Source organism: Anguilla anguilla, chromosome 18 (genome assembly GCF_013347855.1).
Source record: "Anguilla anguilla isolate fAngAng1 chromosome 18, fAngAng1.pri, whole genome shotgun sequence".
NCBI classification, from domain to species: domain Eukaryota; kingdom Metazoa; phylum Chordata; class Actinopteri; order Anguilliformes; family Anguillidae; genus Anguilla; species Anguilla anguilla.
In genome coordinates this window covers 17,327,706-17,348,632 of record NC_049218.1, presented here as the reverse complement: position 1 = coordinate 17,348,632, position 20,927 = coordinate 17,327,706, and the positions used below count along the sequence as shown (strand labels likewise).

Sequence of the window (20,927 nt, the reverse complement as noted above, 5' to 3'; positions counted from 1 at the left end):
TTTCTTTAAAATGATGATTTGTTATAATAAGCTTTAACTGTAATATCTAATCACAGGATTTTGGAGCAGCAATGTATGGTTGGTAATCGGGATTATTCAGCAGTAATACAATATCAGAGATTTTGTAATAATAAAGCTTCTATATTTAATTATTACAGTCTGTTACCACTAATCAGGTTCTCTATCAGTGTTTTAAAATAACTTATTTACCAGGGTTTTTGAACTGCAATACCAGTACTTTTTTTAAAAAACTGAATATATGGTTAATTAGCAGAGTTTTTGAACTGTAGGACCATATTAATCAGGGCCTTTTAACTGTAATAGTTTGGTCTTAATATTTTCTGGAAAAAAGCAGGCCATTTAGTTTCATTCACAATGAAAATAAGAGCACTACCAGGATCCTGTGCAACACCAAAACTCGTCTTTATTGAAAAAAAAAAAAAAACAAAATAAAAAAATAAAAGGAACAGAAATAAGTTTTTTTTTAGGGCATTACAGAAACAAGATTGTTCACCATGTTTCTCAGGTCAGTTAAATACCAGACTCATTCGTCCATCACAGCTTACATTTACACGCTACCCAGAGGCCCTTTGGGTACATCATCAATGAGGATTGCACAATAGATATGCACTACATGGGCCAAGAGTGTGCACTAGATGTGTGGGATTTCTGGGCAGAGACCAAACAAGTTGCATGATCGTTACATAAGGTCCCTGGAACATGTCATTGCTGCAACATGGCAAAAGCAGCCTGAGAGCACTGTGCATTGGTGCTGGAGTTTTTCCGTGACTCAAAGCGAGGGTCTGAGGATTGGCTTCCGTCTGCTCTCTCCTTCTTTATCCGCCATTGTCTAGGGACATTCATATTTATGCGTCTGTTACTCCATCATTGGTATTAACCTATCGAGAGCAAGACTAAGAGGTGAGCTGGGTGAATGGCTAAAATGAATAGAGCATACTCTCTGTACTGCTTCATGGGTAATCCTATGTCTACAGCAAGAGGCTGCAGGGAGTGGAGGAGACACCAGACCTCTATTTCCTGTGCAAAATCAGACAATTAGAATGTGATCTCTGATAGCTGAGGTGATACGTCTGTGGTGGAGATGCTGCAACCAATCAGGTAACTTCACATGTTTTCACAAGCCAATCGCCAATGATAAGTGCCCACCCCAGCGACTGGGCCCCACCCCTAAAGAGTGCCTCATCTCTTTACACTGGGCCCCAACACACAGTCTGGCCCCACCCTACAGAGACCGCTTCAAACACAGTTCCTGCGCTGGCAACAGTTCTGTAGCAGGGTAAACTACAGAGGTGATCAGGGACTGTGAAGCACACACTGTCAGGAGGAGGGAATGTTAATGTGCATGACTGAAACACACACGTGCGCACACACACACACACATACACACACACACACACACACACACACACACACACACACACACACTAAACTAAGCTATTCTATTCTGAGACCCATTTTTATCTCCTCCTGCAACAGAGGAACAACTAGAAATGGTAAATGTTGTGAATTGATTGGGGTTTTTTTATGCGTGTATATGTGCAGATGAGTCTGGCAGGCATTCGCCGACAGAATAAATCCAGCACAGACTCGGGGACAGATGGCATGGACAGTGCCTATGGTGCATCAGAGTGTTTCTAAAGTGAGGGAGCCAAATTTTATCACCCAGCTGTAGCAGTATGCTTAGCCAGCCCCATTCACACTGGCACATTCCTGCAGATCGTTTTATTGCTACTACTGCTGAAGGAAGAGGGGGAGAGGAGGACAATGTACAGGAGGGAAAAGGGAGAGGGGAGCGAGAGTGGGAGAAAAAAGAAAAAGGAGAAAAGAAAAATAAACAGCGCAGGGGAGAGAGATGGGGTTGCTCTTAGCTTTCCATACCAACATTTAATATCAAATTATTATTTCTGAGACTGTAATTTCATCCCACATTGTTTCACAGTGCAGGGTGGGGGTCAGTTTGGCCGTGTGGCACAATCTGATTGGCCCTCTCGCCACACTGAAAGCTCTGATGGTGTACTCAGCAAGCAGGGGGGCCTTCAGGCTCAAACAGGAACTGGACCTCAACGGCTACTCTTGCACCCTCTGATGCCTTTAAGACAGTGATGTTGTTCTCTTATAGTCTGGCTCTGTCTGCACTCTGGCTGGAAGTGTGGACCACTGCCTTTCTGTACAAGAAGAACAGAGTATGTCAGGGGGGAATCAGGCAAGCCAAAAAAAAATCTGTCAGTGTCTCAATGTCAGTGTATGCCCAGTGGAAAAATCCTGTGTAAAATTTTATGTGAAAAGAAGCAAACAAACAAACACTCGCATACACAGTCTCTGCACTCATACATGCACTCTCGCTCACTCACTCTCACTCACACGCACGCGCACACACACACACACACACACACACAATTAGGAGAGTCACGAAACTCGTGAGGGGACTCAGTGTAGGCTAAAGCATCATTAGGGCCATGTTGTCATGCTCGATTAGTTCAGCCGGAAGGCCCTAAAGTTTTTATTCACTTTACAGAGCCCTACTGGCCTTGTGTAATTTTACAGGTGCTAGTTCTGGTGAACTAAACAGTAAGTAAATAGTTGGCAGAGTTTGGCAGACAGTGTTCATCTCCTGACTCCTGGAATGCAGTAAGACTTTCACGGTGGGTGTAAAGTACAGAGTAGCTCTTTTAGGAGCTGCCATCAGAACAATAAATGATATAAACATTAAAGGAGAAAACAAGGACATCAGTCCCACACAGGTTAACTGGTACAGTGAACATTTCATACAGCCCCAATACCTGTGGATCACCCATAAAACAGTGACTGCTCTTCAACTGTTTCAGCAAGGAAAACAAGGAACCTCTGAACATACAGAGCTACTGTAACACAGAATATATTCTGAGCTTGTTTTAAGATACTCAAGGAGTAAAGATTGAGAACCTTTGGAGGAAGCAGTGAGATGGAACACACAGCTGTGTCTCTAGCCATCCCATGTCCTCTTTTTTAAAAATCCCCAGAGAACAATATGAAGCTGAACTATAAAGATTGTTAACGAGTCCAGGTTGTGTGGTTAGAACCTCTTTTTCAATTTTGGGCTGACGTTCACTAATGTTAATCTTTACATGCACCAATCTTGGGGGTGGGGGTAGAAGGTTACAGGTTACAGTAACGATACAAAACATGGGAGTTTTTTTTTTTTTTTTTTTTTACTCCTTCCATCTGTTTTTTTTTCTCTACCAAAAATTGGCTTTTAAGCTTTTAACAAAACAGAAAAGGGGAGTCTTGATGCAAATTCACCACATGGACACAACCCACCCATCCTACCCCACCTCTTCCTAAACCAATCCCCCAAGAAAAGCACTTGATTGACACCTTTCACCTTCCAAAAAACAAAACAAAATCTCCTCCACATGCTCATGCCATTGTACCACAGAACCTCCTGTTAGACAACTATTCTTTCTCCAAACTGGACACCATCACATCATCATCACATCCTTCCATACTCTTCCCCCAGAGCCCTGCCCTCAAACTGCAGTAATGTCACCACCTTACTGCTGTAGTCTCTGTACTCCTGCACAGGCGTGTGTGTGTGTGTGTGTGTGTGTGTGTCTGGATGGGTGAGCAATATTCATTCTTCATGCCTGCCAAATCTGCCCAAAAACACTTTTTTTTAAAAAATTCCAGTCTCACATGAGAAAATAACAGGAGCTGAACTGACCCGAGCCATCGTATGTGGGCGGCTGCCCATAGAACAGAGCTAATGTGCTGCTCTTTAGGAGTCAGTGCAGCACGGGCATCCCGCTGAAGGAGCTCCTTTGTCTGGGGGCGTTTAGTCCCTCTTTCCCCTTAGTCCGTGTCAGTGGATAACGGCGTGGGATTCCCAAGGCAGAGTCCGATGCTTCCATTGGCCAGAAACACAGTGAACGCACAATCTACCCACCGCTAATCAGTCGAATGTCAAATTCCCCCCGTCCTCCAGTCAGGTCAACGCACAGACCTGGCATTTGGGGAGGAGGAGGGAGGAGTCTGTACAGCTGTGCTCCAAGGCTGAAAGATGTGAAGGAGCTGGTCCAACAGAAAAGTTACATCAGATTCTTCCATTTACTTGGTCACGTTTTGTTTCATATATATATATAAATACATATATATATATATATATATATATATATATATATGTATAATTTTTTTTACACTTAAAAACACAATGGAGATGACAGACTATTTGGTTTTTCTAAGTAGAAGCTTGTCATTTAAATAAATGCATATAAATAATTTCTCTTCTTTTTTGATACATTTTAAACTCTCACTCACCGTTCCTTCTTTTAACTCTTCCAAAATGTATGCACATTGTGTTTTTGTTTTCTTTGTTATTATTTATTTTTTTTAAATAACTCAGTTATTTTTAAAGTTGCTTTTTTCACGTCATCTCCTCCCTGAAAAAATCTCTGCAGTCTTGGTTTCAAGAAACACAGGGGGCTGATTGGTCCAAACACAAAGAAGGGCCACACCTCCCCTCACTCGCAGGGCTGGGCGGAGTCTCTGTGTGGTTCTCTGCTGGGATTCACCAATCGGGTCTCGGGTGGCCCACTCAGGGCCAACCCCCCGACTTCGCCCCCAGTGAGTGACAGAAAGCAGGCAGTCTCCCTGGCAGCTGTGTGGATGGAGCCTGTGTCTTCCTGCTTCCTGTGGGCATGCGCTAGCTCTCTCAGCTGCTGGTGCGCTTCATCCAATAGCAACGCCACTGCTTCCTGCTGCTCTGCCCCTTTAGACTGTGAGGAGGAGGATGAGGAGGAGGTGGAGGCAGGGGAGGAGGAAGAGCGCTGACACGCGTCAGAGGGGCCACCCCCCGTCCCGCCGCTGGCCGTTTGCATACAGGAAGTGTCGTCGTAGTGTCCCTGGACGGAGGGGATGATGGGAACAGAGCAGGTGCGGTAGGGCGGGGGGGAGGCAGAGCAGCGGAGGGGAGCGCACCTGAAGCCCCCGGGGGCCGCCCTGGCCACGCCCCCATCGAGTCGGCTGCACGGCACCTGGGCCAGGCCCCCCTGCGAGGCGCGTCCGGCACACAAGGGGCGTTGCATATTTAAATAGGAGTCCTGCCGCGGGTCACAGATGGTCCCTTCAGAGTGGTGCCTACAAAGGGGAGAGGAGAGAACGGAGGCGTTAGGGTGTGGTACATTACCTCACACACAGAGATGGAGACGCTTCTCTCCCTGAGGGTTAGAGGTCAGAGGTCATTGCTGAGGGCTTTTCAGAGGGCCTGTTCCATACAGGCGATGTCCATCAGACACGTAGGAGTAAGCACTGCCTCAGTGATGACGCCTTCCAGCAGCAATTGTGCACTAATGCCAATCACCTGGTGCCCAGCACTGCTTATTGTTGAAAAAAACAAAAAAAAAACATTTTATGTAAATTGCCTTGCTGATGATGATTAAAAAAAAATCTCATTCAAAATCTCACAAGAATAACATGTACTTAATATCATAACATTTATTACCACTGGTTCTTTATGAATTTGTATTAAAAAAAGATTTTTATTGCGCATGGTCTTTAATCTGTCTTTTCTTTCTCTCTTCCAGATTCTTTATTTCAAGCCCCGGGGACTGATTGGTTGCACCCTGATGACACTTGCCATTCCCTCGCTCCATAATATTGACAAAGCAATGTATGTTATCTGTATTGTACATGTGTATAAACAACTGCACAGACATCTCCTTAACACATATGGCTAGTAGAACATATGCTGACACTGTACATACACATAAAGACCTGGGCATATTCACTATTTTTGATGGTATATGAATAATATATAATTTGTCTTCTAAGAGATGATAGGGCCAGGAAAGTATGTTTGATGAGGTGTGTTTACCCCTGGCTGTCAGCTGAATAGCCCATTATCACATTATAATGAGGCTTGCCATACTGTAGTACTGTAGGATTTCTGCCATTTTGAAAGATGGATATATTCTCATGAGAATCTGAAGGTCAATTTGTTGGCCACCAAACAAATTTCAGCTTTAAACCATACAATAATATGCAATTGAGCATAACAGAATCCCAGATTGTAGAACCAATGCCAAATGTGTTACTCATAGGCATGCCAGATTTCCATAACGGCGGACCTCATTAAAATATCGCTCCAACAGCCAGAAGAACTTTCAGAATATACCACATGTTTTTGATGTTGAGTAAAACGTGTTCACAAGAACAAGGCACCAATCTGACAGGTGATTACACAAAGTCTTTGGGATGCCCTTGCCTTTATGATTATAAAATGTGACAACTATAAACCAATCAAACTTCACATGTACAAGGCCAGAAGGATCCCTATTGGTCAAATCTAGGGGACACTGAAGAGGCCAAACGGCTCTATGAACTCATCTAAGGAAAAAAACAGGCTTGGTCTAATCTGTATAAGCAAATCTATGATATTAGCTTTAATTGTGCAGCAAACTGAAGCATTGACTCAGTTTCCAAGAGTGCATCTCTCACCCAGTTGGGCTTAAAATTTGAAAGGAAAAAAGGAATCCTATTTAATACAAGTGCAAACAAACCACTATCATAAAAGACAGCTCTGCTCTCTGTGTGTGATCTATGCTGAAAACTTAGTAAGTTATTCCTCTTGCTGCTTGCATTTGCCCCCCTAGCTTCCTGCTTGGAACAACAGCCTTTGTTATTACTTATTTAGAAAACTGTTATCTTGAGCAGCTTAAACAGAAGCCATCATAACAAGACTGACATATTACCTGTCATACCCACAGAAAGATAAAAGGCTTCAGTTATACACAGCCAACAAAAGCTATTAAAAAGCATATTCTGTTCTGTTCTGTTCTTAACTCTGTTCACTTCTCCATGGCAGATCTTCCCTGATTAATACACACATTATTACCAGGCGGTCTGATTTATTCAGAATCGCTAGGCATTTTGCCCTGCTTAAGAATGCTTAATAATTTACCACTATTCTGTCCTGAGAATGGCTCTTGTATGTGATTTTCTCTGAGCAATTGTGTTAGTGAAAAAGAATGTAATTCACCCAATCAATTTTTTGCGCATACAACCTTCCTCATTAGTTGTACTGTTTATTTTATAGCTCTTTGTTCATCTTTCTCAATGGTGTGACTAATTTTCTAGGACATTGTATATATTTATTATATATGAAGAGCAGTCTGTAAGTATTTGGACAGTGACTTCATTTTTGCTGTTTTGGCTCCATACTCCAGCACATTGGATTTGAAATGAAACAGTGAATATGATTTAACAGCCTAAATGACAATTCAAAACAAATTCTGAAGATTGACAAGTGTGTCTGGCAGGTGGGTTGTCTCGGATCAATAATGACGGCATAAAGAATTGTTGAGAAATGGAATAGGGTTTATATGTTTTGTATGCGGTTTTGGGTTCTGTGTTGGGTTTGTACTGCTTGCTTGCTGGAGAGTTGCGAGATGATTTTCTGTGCTTGACACATGCTGTCTGCTTGCTCGTCCCTGATTAATGATCTGCAGGGCTAAGGTTTCAGTGGAGGTGAAACTGGGGAAGATTCTCTCAACAAGTAATCTTTTTGTAATTATATCTAATCCTTGACATGGACCAGCGCCTTTCATTATATCAATATTTAACTTTGAGTTCCATCTCCCGTAATGGCCTAATCAGTGGTTTAAGCCTCTGTTTGAGCTTTGTAATCCAGGAAATTACGCATCTCAGAAAAGTTCCTGAAAGAGACTAAATATACGTCCAGCTCTATGTGTGAAGGGGGAATCAAGAGAAATGGTGTTACTTTTAAGTCTTTCAAAAGCAATGGAGGTAGACGTGGTTGGATGGGGGGCCAAAGAAGTGGAGTATTTTAAAGGATAACAGAACCCCCCCCCCCCCCACCCCCACCCAATGAGTCATTCAGCTGCTCTGCGGTAGCAGAGAGATGGATTTCTGGCACTCTCTGTAAATTGCATGCAAATTAATTATGGGCATCTTATTAAGCCGTTTTAGTGAAAGTAGCGATTAGCTAAGGTCATACTGTGTGGCCTCGCTGGGACTGTATCCAGGTTAAAATGCGCAGATGGTACCATGCTAACCAGCACCATCTTTCTCCCAGTAGAAGAGAGATGAATCCTGGGCATCCTGCTTTCTTTCACATTCAGAGCTGCCAGTCAGAACTCTACTACACAATTTTACGATAATGAATCCAGTGCACGTCTGTATTTGATATTATGCCCCAATTAGCTGAACTGTGTGTATATTTGTATGTATACACACACATGCATGAATGCACGCACACACATACGTGCACACACGCACACACATGCGCACACACACACATACAGTTAACTGCAAAAGTACTGGGCCAGTGATGTAATTTTTTTAGCTTTGGCTATGTACTCGAGGCATTGGATCTGAAATAAAACAATGAATATGATAGCTCCCCCAATTTAAGGGGTGCAAAAGAAATTGGACAAATATAAACTGAAATAAAGTAATCATATTTGATACTTGGTTGAAAATACTTTTCATTCGATGACTTCCAAAAATCTGCAACCCATAGACATCTTCCCTGGTGATGCTCAGCCAGGCCTGTACTGCAGCCATCTTCAGTTTCTGTGTGTTTATAGGGCATTTTGCCTCCAGTTTTTTCTTCAGCAAGTCAAAAACATGTTCAATTGAATTCACGATGGGAGCAAATCCTTGGTTGCTTTAGCAGTATGTTTTGGGTCATTGTTGCTAGGTGAAGCACCATGCAATGAGTTTTGAGGCATTTGGTTGGATCTGAGCAGATAAGATGTTTCTGCATACTTCAGAATTTGCCCTGCTGTTGCTATCGGCAGTCACTGAAGACAAGTGAGCCTGTTCCAGAGGCAGCCATACATATGAGTTGCAGTACCAGGTGTTTTTATTGTAGCAAGGCTTATGCTACTATACATTTAGATTTCCAAAAACCATTTGATAAGGTACTACAAGAGAGACTCATTATCAAAATGAAGACAGTAGCAATTATAGTAGAAAGGACATATTTCAGAGTGGGTTGAAAACTGGCCACAGGGTAGAACACAGAGAGTAATAGTAGGAGGGATCTTATCAGAGGTACTGTGGGAAGTGGAGTCCCACAAGAATTGGTGCTGGGACTACTGCTCTTCTACATTTACATAAACAACCTTGACAGGAACATTCAAAGTACATTAGTTAAATTTGCAGACGATACAAAACTGGGAGGTTTAGCAGTTAGGAATCTACTAAAGTAATCCAAGCAGATTCAAATAGAATCCAGAAGTGGGCAGAAACCTGTCAAATTAAATTAAATATAGCTAAATGTAAAGTTACACGTGGGAAATGCTACACAAGGTAAATAAAAAAGTAGGCAGGACTATTTTATGGGAGGAACATACAATAATTGGAATGTGCTCAATCTGAAAAAAAAAAGACTTGGGAGTAATTGTAGATCAAAACCTCTCTATATCACTGTGCTGTAGCAGTAAAAAACAGGCTAACAGAATGCTGGGATGTATAGCCAAAAGTATTGAGTATAACTCCAAGGACGCTAAACTAATCTTACACAATACCTTTACAGACCACCCTTAGAATATTGTGTGTGGCTCTGGGCACCATACTAAAAGAAAGATAAAGGTTCAAAGAAGGGTAACTAAATTGGTTCCTGGTATGAAAGATATGAGGAAAGACTTAAGATGCTTAATTTCATCACGTTTAGTAAAAAGAGATTGATTGAGGCCTTTAAATTCATAAAAGCAGTTAACAAAGTGAACAACAAGAGATTCTTTAGAGTGAGTTCTGTTAGTAAAACAGGCAAAAAAAATAAAAAATAATAATAGCAAAGGGTAAAAACCATACAGACATTAGTATTTTTTTCACACAGTAGTCACTCTGGAACGGTACTTAATTTGACGGAAATCATATCTAACTTAAGTTTAAAAAAGAAAACACAAATAACCTCATGATTTTGACCTACAGTGTAAGGAAAATAGGTACTAAAGCTTCAAGAAATATGGCAAAGAAGACATAAGGCTTCGATGTGTGGTGCCAAGTAAACATATAGTGGCAAAGTTATTTCCCATGAGAAATTGCAAAGAAGCTTAAGATTTCCAGGTGCAGTGTTCAGTACACACTCAGAAGGGCCAAACTGATGGGCAGTAATGTTAACAGGAGAAAACCAGGAAGATCAAGAGGCAGACGACAAATATCTTGTGGTTTCTAGCAAAAGAAACTGTTATAAAATTGCAACAAAACTACAGGAAGAACGCAATGCAACTAGAGAGAAACCAGACTGTGAAACGGCAAGTATGATCTGTTGGTCTAAAAGGATTTTATATTTTTTCTTGTAACTTAATACATTTCTTAATTTGAATCCAGTCGTGAGTAGTACATTTTGACAAAGGTTGATCCAACAATTTGCTCTGCCTATCAACAACTTTTGAAATTTAACTGATAAATAATATCTTTAATAATAATTACTAAATTAATTCAAATAAACATATTTTATATGTTGGATAACTGAGAAGCTCTAACTGTTGATACACATGTGTTCGGTATTTCAGAGTGCCAAACGTTGAATGAGGGTGCTAACTGTTAAAACTTCTGGATTCCTCACTGCCCTGTATATATATATATATGTATATATATATATATATATATATATATATATATATATAATCTACTGACTAGATTGTGAATGGGTGTTTAATTAATCAGCTCCAGGGTTTGCGTTTCATCGTCTTGTGCAATAGACATCACTGTTGCAGCGATCACTGGCAGGATCCAGCAGACATGATTAAATGTGGTGCAATCTTATCAGATCCGAGATTAAAATTATTTATCGTTCGGCGTGGAGAATGAGAGATTTATCATTTTTTAATGAAGCACCACCTGTAATCTCTCTCTCTCTGAATGCTGTTTGCCCCCCTGGTGGGAGAAGCTTTGAGAGAAGACTAATTGTGCACAGACCTGAGAGGGTTTAGAGGGGTTTGCAGACCCCTGATTAAAGGCCTGGCTGTACAGTGGGCTTCTAACGCCTGTGTGCAGCACTCAGAGTCTGCCTGTCTCAGCTCTTCAGCCCTTCAGTGCTTTCCTGAAGGATCCACGGCAATGCTGTACCAGCCCTTTCCCCCTTTCTGTCTGCTGCACCACTACAAGCCCCCCCAGCCCTCCTCCTCCTCAAGCCCCTAACACCCCCCACCACCGTCCACATGCAATACACATGTGATCCTGGATCACTTTTCACAACTGCCTCCTAATGAAGCGAGACAGAGAGAAAGAGAGAGGAAGGGGGAGAGTGAGAGAGAGAGAGGGAGAGCTTGTTCTTAGCTGCAGAGGGTTAGGGATATCACAGACGGTGGGGCTCCTTTGAAGGGGTCTGGCTATCACAGAGGGGAGGGGATGGGATGGCTCTCCAATGCCAATGTCCAAAAATGAGTCATTGCTGATACAAGACCGACGAGAGATGAGAGATGAGAGATGAGAGATGAGAGAGATACAAAATGCCTGTGTGAAAGTGAGAAAAAACGGATTAAGAGATAGGGGTGTGGTGGAAAGGGGAGAGAGATGGAGCGGAACGCAGGGAGGGGGCAGCATTTCAACACTAACGTCGTAGAAATGACCTTGTCAGCAGAAGCAATCACGATTAAAGTGACCTTGCAGATAGAGAGGAAACTGGCAGTAAGCGACGACCCAGTGGTTAATCTATCCCAGAGTCCTCCTGTCGATCTGACGTTAAACGGTGTGTCCGCGATGGCGGCGAGACATTAGCAGTCCTCAATTATGCACACGTATTCTCCTGGCAGGATGTACAGGAGAGGCTGGAAGTAATCTGACAGGTGCCTTTATCTAAAAATACTGCTAACAAAAAAGGCAGCACAGACCGAACCTCTCCGTGAGCCGTTTGTGGGAGATAAGAGTGCGGGCTTCCTGTCAGCAGGAGAATCTTACAGGCTCGGCTTTCAGCCACAACAGCACAGACACTCTCACGATTCAGTCTCTCTGTCTATCCTTCGTGTAGGCTTTGGACAGAAATGTATGATTTTTGTGAAATACGTAGTCCTCGTTTCATTCTCTCACAACCATCCCCCAACCCCCCCCCCCCCCCCCCCCCCCCCCCCCCCCCCCCCCCCCCCCCCCCCCCCCGCCCCCCAGGTATTCGTATTCAAATTCAAATAGCCTTCACTGGCATTTACAATAATATTGCCAAAGAATATGTGAAACAAAAACCAATGAAACAGGATGGGGAGAATCCACTGTGCCTAAAAAAAACATCTGCATTAAGTAACCGTGGAGCATACAGGATGTACTAAGAATGCACCTTTCTTTTGTTTTTGTATTTGTATCACGGACAGTCCCCCTCAGATAATGGCAGTGTGCTGTACTGCACTGGCATAATCATACATTCCCTCCTCTATCTCAAGAGGAACACCAGCCTCTCTGGCTCAGGAAGGGCTTCATGTTCAGGGGAAATGCAGGCCCCACAGCCTCTCCATCCTGCTCCTATTTTGTTAGGAACTGGAGCGGAAGTGTCACATAATGGTTAGGGAACTGCGCTCTGAGGTTGCAGGTTCAATTCCCAGGTGAGGTGCAGCGGGTGTACCTTTGAGCAAAAGTACTTAACCTGAAATGCTTCAGTAAATACCCAGCTGTATGAATGGGATTCAAGGAGAACCGTGCAAGTTGCTCTGGGTAAAGCTCCTGCAAAATGCCTTAAGTGTGACTGCAGTTTTGTTTCCACCTCCTGAAAATTACAACCTGCCCCGTGTGGGAATCTGGGCCTGCTGGCACCTGCCAGTCTCCCTGGCAAGGCCATGCTGACTTTGTTTGTGCCATATCTGTGTTTATAATGTTTCCAACATGGCACAACTAGATACTACGGTTTCATCTCTCTCTTTTATCTTATCGGAGCTTGCGTCACATTGCATTATTTTCTGAGGTAGGTTATCACTGGGTTACTCGTACATGGAGCTCAGTAAAGTATGAAAAAAGAGAATGAGGTGGAGAAAATGTAGTCAATTGATTGTTCTTAACAAAAAGAGAAACTGCCTCTCAAAACTCGACTGCGGGAATGAAATGAACTTTGTCTGAACAAAAGCTGGGCTTTACGTGGCGATGCTTTATTTGGAAAGCCTCGACAGGGAGAGCGCAGCGGCGTGGGATTTGAAGGCGGAGGAATGCAGGTGGAAAACACGAATCGAGATGAAGCAGATGCACACAAAACCGAGCGAGAGGCAGAGGAGCCAAAAGTTTGAGATCAAATTCATTATGCATCATCTCTGTGGAGTGGCTGCTTCAACTTTAGTCTGTTTCTTTCTTTAAAATTTTTTTTTTTTTAAAAAGCAACAGTTCTTTCAGTTCTTTAAAATTACTGAAACAGAGGTAGATGTGTTTCCATTGAGTAAAACCTGACTGATCTTGACAAAACTGCCATTTCACAATCTGAAAAGATGTGAATTTTCAATCTCAGAGATTCCAGCTGGGATTGAGAGTGTCATATTCATTTTTTAACTTATATAAATCATCCAGGTATCTGAATAAGCCTGGCTCGGGGATGTTTTTGCGAGGGAGTAGGGGTACAAGGGCAGATTTAGGGCAACCCTTCCAGTACATCGCTCAGTAAAGACTGATTGATTGGGTGCCTGTGATCAGTACTACACATGGGCTTGGCAGAGCACTGGCAGAGTAGCTGCAGTATTCCCCCTGACAGATTGCCGGGGGAGGGGGGGGGGGGTGGAATCAGCTCACTGCACACGTTTCAAAGAACGCACCTTCACAAAAAATCGCATTCATTGTCCCAAAACAAGAAAAATACAGATGGAATGCTGGGACATGCAGAAAAAAGAAATTGAAGAAGTCGTACACATTATGCAGTAGTGACCAATTTTGGCCTCCGCACTTTAAGAAGGACAGTGATGTGTTACAGAATTGAGAAGCTCCAGGACTATTACTATATAACTTCACTGTCTACCGTAGGGAAATTTGGGAGGGTTGTCTATGTCCTTATCTTTCCAAAAGGGCATAGTGCAATGAATAACAGATGCTATTTCAAAGTTCATATTGATGCACAATAGTTTATTTTACCTCCTCTCGCAGAATTATTCATGCATGTAATAATTTAACAGCTTACAGTGGAAACAGTGACCCTTGCAATGTTAAAGAGCGGACAAATGGCTTGCCTAGATAAGCTGAACGGCCAGTTCTCATCTTAAAAGCTCCTCATGCCTGGCGTATCTTTGAGTATTAGAAAGATACAATATGCCAGCAGAATGGGTTCCTTTCTCAGTGATGATTTGTGAAAATAGGTCAACGCTAACCTCTCACCAAGCAACTGAGCAAACATGGGCGTGTGTGTGTGTGTGTGTGTGTGTGTGTGTGCATATGTGCCTTTTGCTTACGATACTTAAATAAAGTAGAGGAAACATCTTGCACAGAAAAACCTTTGAGGTACAGTGGCAAAAGAACATCTTCAATGATCAATATTCTAACACCCATCATGACATAACGTTTGCAGCATCAGAATTTAATTAGCAGTGTATATGCATGCCATATCATTTTTCGTTTTCAAAAACTACAAGAAATGCACACATACATACACAGGACAAATTAACAAATTAATTTCCTCTTAGGCAGAGCAGCTAAATCCTGACTGAGTCTCTTTTTGTGGGTGTGGTTAATGCCACCCCTTTGAGGGGGCCTTGGCTCTGTTTAACAAACCCCTTTTTGCACTGAGGTCACATTGTTAACGGGTGCTTTGCCAGAGTAAGATTAACAAAAGCCTATCTCCCCTACATCTTACGCTTTCTCAGACAGTGCATTTGTTAGTTTAGTGCATTAAACTGACATTCAGGGGTGGTGCGTTCAATGACCCTGTAGCAGCACTGGATCTTTGGGTGAACAAACCCAAATTGAATTGTCAGATTTCACAGTACAGAATAAATCCCTCTGTCTGTCTGAAATAAAAACAAAGGGCCTTGTCTGCAGGCTGTTGGCTGTTGGCATTTGGATTGCCACTGATATGCGAGACATAACAAAAAACTTTGCAGAAAATTTATTGAAGAGACAGCCACCATTTTTTCTGAAGCTAACGACTGGAGCAGCATGTGACCTACTTTACGAAAAAAAATATATTCTGTCTCTTCAAGACATCCTCACCTGCTCCTGTTGCAATCAAAGTAATGTCAATCACTCAAAGACAACTCCACTTTGGCCCTAGAGGGCTGTGGAAATGAATCTCCCCTCCGGTACAGACACTACCTGATATTATTTGCTTCAGGTACTTAAAAAGGCAAGCATATACACAAATTTGTTTACTTGTAATACTGTGAGACATATAGGTATGTGGAACAAACATAAGTGTTTATACTTGAAAATGGCTTTTCACATCATCACACTTATATTTTAAGTACATCAATCAAACCTGACATGTTTCAAAATAGGTCATCAATATCTGTAGAATTTGTTTGTGAAGTATAGTGTATATGTATGTAAAAATACTTGCTGAGTATAGCATTTATCACATTTAAATTTTTTTCTGGAAGTGGTATCACAAAGAAAATACTAGGAACAATACATTCTATGGTTTTCAGCCCATAGCACGTGAGAACATATGAGGGGGATGGCTTTCTGTGCATGCTTGTTTGAGTTTTGTAAGAGTATTTGATGCATCAGCCTTGTAGGAAGTGTGTTTTAAACCACAACCTGTCAAACCCACAAATACTGTCTTACCCTCTCAAAGACTCCACCTCCCTCTCCGAAGACTCCGCCTCCTGCAGGTGCTGGTAGGCGGGCCCAGAATCCCTAGACCCTCCCATGGGATTCAGCCTTCCTCTGGAAATGGGTGGGGTTCTGCGAGGGGCTGCCCGGTGGCCAGCTCTGCTTCTCTGGTCTGGACTGTGAGAGAGGGAACCGCTCCTGAAATTGGACACAGGCAGTGTTAAAGGTCACAGATTCAAAGGGGAAAGGGTAACTGATTCAATGAATGCCACCACAACAAGTAATTTTTTTCATCAGCAGAGATGGTGTGACGTTTTTTTTAATTCTCACACTCACTCTCACTCACCAAGTTGGACAAACTAATGCTGGACACACAGCTAAAGGCAGCAGCCTAGACTGGTCTTTTCCCATCATTGAACTACATTTGTATTCTTATGTTTTTATACACACGCCAAATTCACTCAAAACAACTGTTTTATTTTGGCTCTATCGCAAACACTCCCTGTTCTGGTACATAAAAGGCTTAAAAACCAACCGTCCATGCGGTTGCACATGGGACAGAAAAGTATCCTTGCCAGAATTAGCTCACTTTTTCAATCTCACTCTTCCTCTGAGAAGAACTGGACCTCTATTCCCTGACCCCTAAATCTCAGTTTGAGATTTTGGTTTGTTATTAAAGCGCGTTTCCTTAATTACAAGTCGGGTTGGCCCTTGAGGTAATTAGATATTGAAAAGCTGCTAAAAAGAAATGGATGCAAACATATGGATGAGATTTAAAGCACTGCCTTTATTGGCTGCCGTGTTTGAGTTATGGAAATAAAATCAAGTGAAAAGAAACTTTTCTCTCGTAAAAAAAAAGAAGAGAAGAGAAAAAGAGATGTTTCACTTTCTCTGTCAGAAGACGAGCAGCATGCCAGGAAATGCCGGCCGGGGTTACAACGGCACTTCGTTCAGCTCAAGCAACTCAAGTGGAACAAAATATTGAGGCAGGAAATCCTGACGGGACTGTCGGGGTCACGTTAGCCCCACTACTTTTGGCACATGAAGGCCCAGCTTTCATTGCAGTTTCTGCTTCATTTTTGCACTGAAAGCCCACGGCTGGTTTGTGGAGCGATCTGGGGGATGGCTGTGCTCATACCGATATAAAACACTCAGACCAGACAAATGTTACAGTTCCAGTTTTGTGTAAAACTGTCCCGGCCAGCATCGCGCCAAGCCCCGACTGACGCGGAACACAGTTAGCAGGTGTCCTGGAAACCCCTGCTGGTTCTTCTATGGTAGAAAAGGGATTACATTTGCACCTGAGCAAGGATTCGGAACCAATCCTGTCCAGTGTGGCTGCATGCAGTAGCTCACATAGCAGCACACGCTACCTTTGACAAGTAGTACCATTCCAGTTGATTTTTTTTAACTTACAAATTGTTGTTGGGGAATGCTGATGAGAAAAGTCATCTTGGCACAGACTTAAGACAAGTGCTTTTGAAACCGCAAACTGCCACAAAGGCCGTTATGATCCCACCATGCGCTCATAAATGGAGTCAGATTTATTTATTTTTTGGTGCTGTCCACAATGCAGTTGTGTTCTCGACACCATTACAGAATGGAAGATTACCATGTTTATCACCAATTACAGTGGCTGTAATTCATTTTAACGTTCTGTAAATCTATTACTATTATTATCACTGCTGCTGTTATGCCATACTGTAGATAATTCAATTTCTTGGTTCACTGCCTCTCCCTGGATTACTGTAAAGTATATCCAACCATACTTTCAGGGAGCATTATTATCATTCTGTCTTTAATAAAAATAACTCACATGCTGCTGTGAAACCCCCATTCCTTGCATGCTTCCAGTGGAGGTTGGTATATTTGGGAAAAAAACCTGTAAACAGCGAACCAATCTGAAATGCTTTTTCATGGTTTTTTCTGGACTGTGGAAATAACAGTCCAGAAAAATAAGGTTTAAATAAGGATAACTTCATCAGATGGATCAGAATTAAAAGAAATGTCGTAGCACAACCTCTATGTGACAGTTTTAAGTATGAAAAAAAAATCAGCAAAAATGTTTTAACTGATCTTCCATAATTTTCTTTCAATCTAAATTATGCAGAACAACCAACTGTCTGCTATGATCTAAGTGATATAATGTGATGTATGCCAAGGTAGTTCAAGTGCACGAGATGCAACCAGCACCAGTTGTGGTGATCCTTACACTGGCATACCTTCCAATCATGTGAACAGTCAAAAGTATGTTGATAAAATGTATTTAGCCTCATGTCTTATTTCTCTTCCGCACAGATGGATTTGGCGCTGGTGGCATGTCCTACCTGTGGTGTTTTCCAGTTGGCACAACCCTTGAGTGAGCAGCTAATGCAACACTTTGTTGGACAAAGCCGGACTCATGAACAGCTCCACCATGAGGAGGGGAGGACCCATTGCCTTTACAGTACTGCAAAAAAACAAGGAAAGAACATGCAATCAAATACATGGTGCTGGTACATAAAAGATGAATAATATTCATCATGCTACACTCAACAATACTAAAGAATCACAACATTTTTGATTTTGTTGAACAACGGTAGTATTACTAATAATTGGTATTAACATAATCAAAAAAGAATATATACTGAGTCCTACATCTGCTTATCTAAATCTGTCTATCTTCAAGTACCATCTGTAGGCAAATTTATCTGCTAAAGCCATCCACTAGTGAGATATGTGACATATCAGGATTTACCATATTTCATGCATTGTCTGTACATTGATAATATTTCATCAGGCCACTGTGTGTATTTCTTGCTAAAAGCAATAAAAAATGACAGATCTATATCTCACAGATATGACAGTGTGCAATACAGTGCACCCAGTATGCACACTGTATGTGTGTGTGTGTGTGTGTGTACACAGTGAGGAAAACACATAAATATTAAGATGAAAAATTTATGACACCCTGTAGACTAAGAAGGTGCCTTTTATTGTTTATAAGACCTCTCTTTTCACTTAGATGCTCATGTCAACATACAGTATGAAAGTATTGTCACAATGTACTCCGACCAATCATTCAGCAGCAACTGTGCCGTTGTCAGCTTCCCTCTGTAAAAAAATACAGCAGGAACCCATTAAAGAACACTGGCCATCTCGGTTACATCTCCATCCCTAATCTCCCTCACCATTACAGAACACTGGCTGTCTCAGTCTCATCTCCATCCCTAATCTCCCTCACCATGACAGAGCACTGGCCATCTTGGTTACATCTCCATCCCTAATCTCCCTCAACATGACAGAGCACTGGTGGCCTCAGTTAAGTCTCGGTTCCTAATCTCCCTCACCATCAAAGAATACTGGCTGCCTCACTTACATGTACAAACCTAATCTCCATGAAAATCTCTGAATTCATGACAGCCCCCCACACACCCTTTTTTAGACTTGAAAAAGAATTGCTAAATTAAGCCAAAGGGATGACATGTTAAATTGTAGGCTCTGTGGAGTCGTGGGGTCATGGGGTCATGGTATAGCCATTTTGTTGGAATGTGGAGGGGACCTGTATCCCTAGTTTTTGGCACGTTACTAGTAAATGGGACATTTTGTTCTGTGATACACTTAAAAAGGAGATGGTCTGGTATTTCCTCCACATGAGATGACATGTCTAGCTGGAGCTTTTTGGGTTGTGTTTTAAAATGATGCCATCATTTTTTTCAATTATAGAGAAGAGCCACATCATTTGAAATTATGAGAAAAAGTTATCTTTTTTAAAGCCTCCAGTTTTTCCCCCAATCCGGTTTATACCAGCAGTTTAACCTAATTGGGGGTAGCTTGAAATAGTCACAGATTCACGTGAGGAGAAGTGTTGAGACTGGCACTGCATGTGTAAGTAAAGTATAGTAAGTAAATCCTTCCAGACAGGCATTTCACCATCCTCTCACATTTAGCGGGGCGAATGAATACCCCGCAGGATTTGATGCACTACATTTCCCGCTTCAGTCACAGGATTCTGTGGCTAGGAAGACGGGGACGTTTCAGAACGGCGTATTAAACGATGACAAATGAACATTTGGTGATGAATGGTGAATTTTAAGGAGTCACAGGCAGCAGCCGTATCAGAAACTGGGACAGCGGTCCCCTGTCAGTAGCCCAGAGCAGACCTGTGCATCGGCAGACATTAGAGCCCGGCCATCCCACAGCAAAGCCACCATGCCAATCCCTGGGGTAAGCACTCGGTTCATTGTCCTTATCTAGGGGCAGACATTCAAACTGGATGCCAGTTGTGTATCTGAATTATGGGGTGGAGTGGGTAGGATGGAGGGAACTTTGATTCTGTGGAGCAGTACCATGGCCTTGCGCTCACGTCGGCCAGGCTGCTGGGCCACTGACTGGCACATGGGAAGGATGCCGAGCTCAGTCTCAGTCCTTAGGGACCGTGACTGGCAAACACATTGTGGGTTTTCCTGCTTCCTGTTTGGACGCAGGCTAGAGTGTTATGGATCTGAGGTCCAAGACTTTGTCTTTGAGCTCTGCGTTCTGGCTCTGCCTCATTCAGCCACCAAGAGAGGAAAGGAAGGACAGCTACACATGGCGCTATTCAGCCTGGCATTGGCAGGCAGGGTTTATACATGCAGGCCAAAGAGGTTTCAGAGGGAGCTCGGGGGAATGCATCAGTTATTATGAGCATGAAGAAGACATTCATTCCAGCATCCTCTGTCTGAGGAACACTGGAAAGGTTCAGTCAGCAAGGCCTTCTCCTGGATGGAGAGGTACTGAAGGCTGGAGAGAGGGAGGGGGGGAGAGAGAGAAAGAGAGAGACAGAGCGAGAGAGAAAGAGAGACTTTGTGTTCCAGGAGGTGAAAAACAGAGCTATTTCTCAGCCCACCCTGTCTCTTTGCAGGAGCCTATCAAAACTTCCCCTTGCCTACATTGATCCCGCTGCCTCTGGGGAGCAAATTTTACCCAGCATGCACTGTGAATCACAGGCAGCCTCACTGAATCTGAGTCGAGTCGTAAAGGTCGTAAATCTCCTCATGGTCTTTCTTGACCAAAGCCGTTTCTTGCTATACTTGGACTGTGTGGTTGCATAAGGCCCCCATGACTAATAGGGGTCCCTGGTGAGCTGTTTTTTTCCCCAAAATTAAATGATCAGCCTTAATCAGGGCTGCCCTGTTGGACACCCCCCCCCCCTCCTTTTGCTGTAAAATGTGATGTGATCCAAGTGATTAAATATTCATTTCTTCAAAGTGAAGTTA

The 20,927-nt window shown here is 42.7% G+C and overlaps 1 protein-coding gene across 2 annotated transcripts in view; it reads right to left on the bottom strand.

Moving 5' to 3' along the window:
* Positions 1-3,175: 3,175 nt before the first annotated feature.
* The window catches only part of LOC118218058 (pro-neuregulin-3, membrane-bound isoform), a 353,663-nt gene continuing 335,911 nt past the window's right edge, over positions 3,176-20,927 (bottom strand). For both annotated transcript variants that reach the window (XM_035400435.1, XM_035400436.1), the window contains 3 exons: positions 18,018-18,139; positions 15,703-15,888; positions 3,176-5,133 (listed from right to left, as the gene is read on the bottom strand). In XM_035400435.1, coding sequence (XP_035256326.1) covers positions 4,518-5,133; positions 15,703-15,888; positions 18,018-18,139 — 924 coding nt within the window. In that variant the 3' untranslated portion in view covers positions 3,176-4,517. The remainder of the gene's footprint in view (positions 5,134-15,702; positions 15,889-18,017; positions 18,140-20,927) is intronic.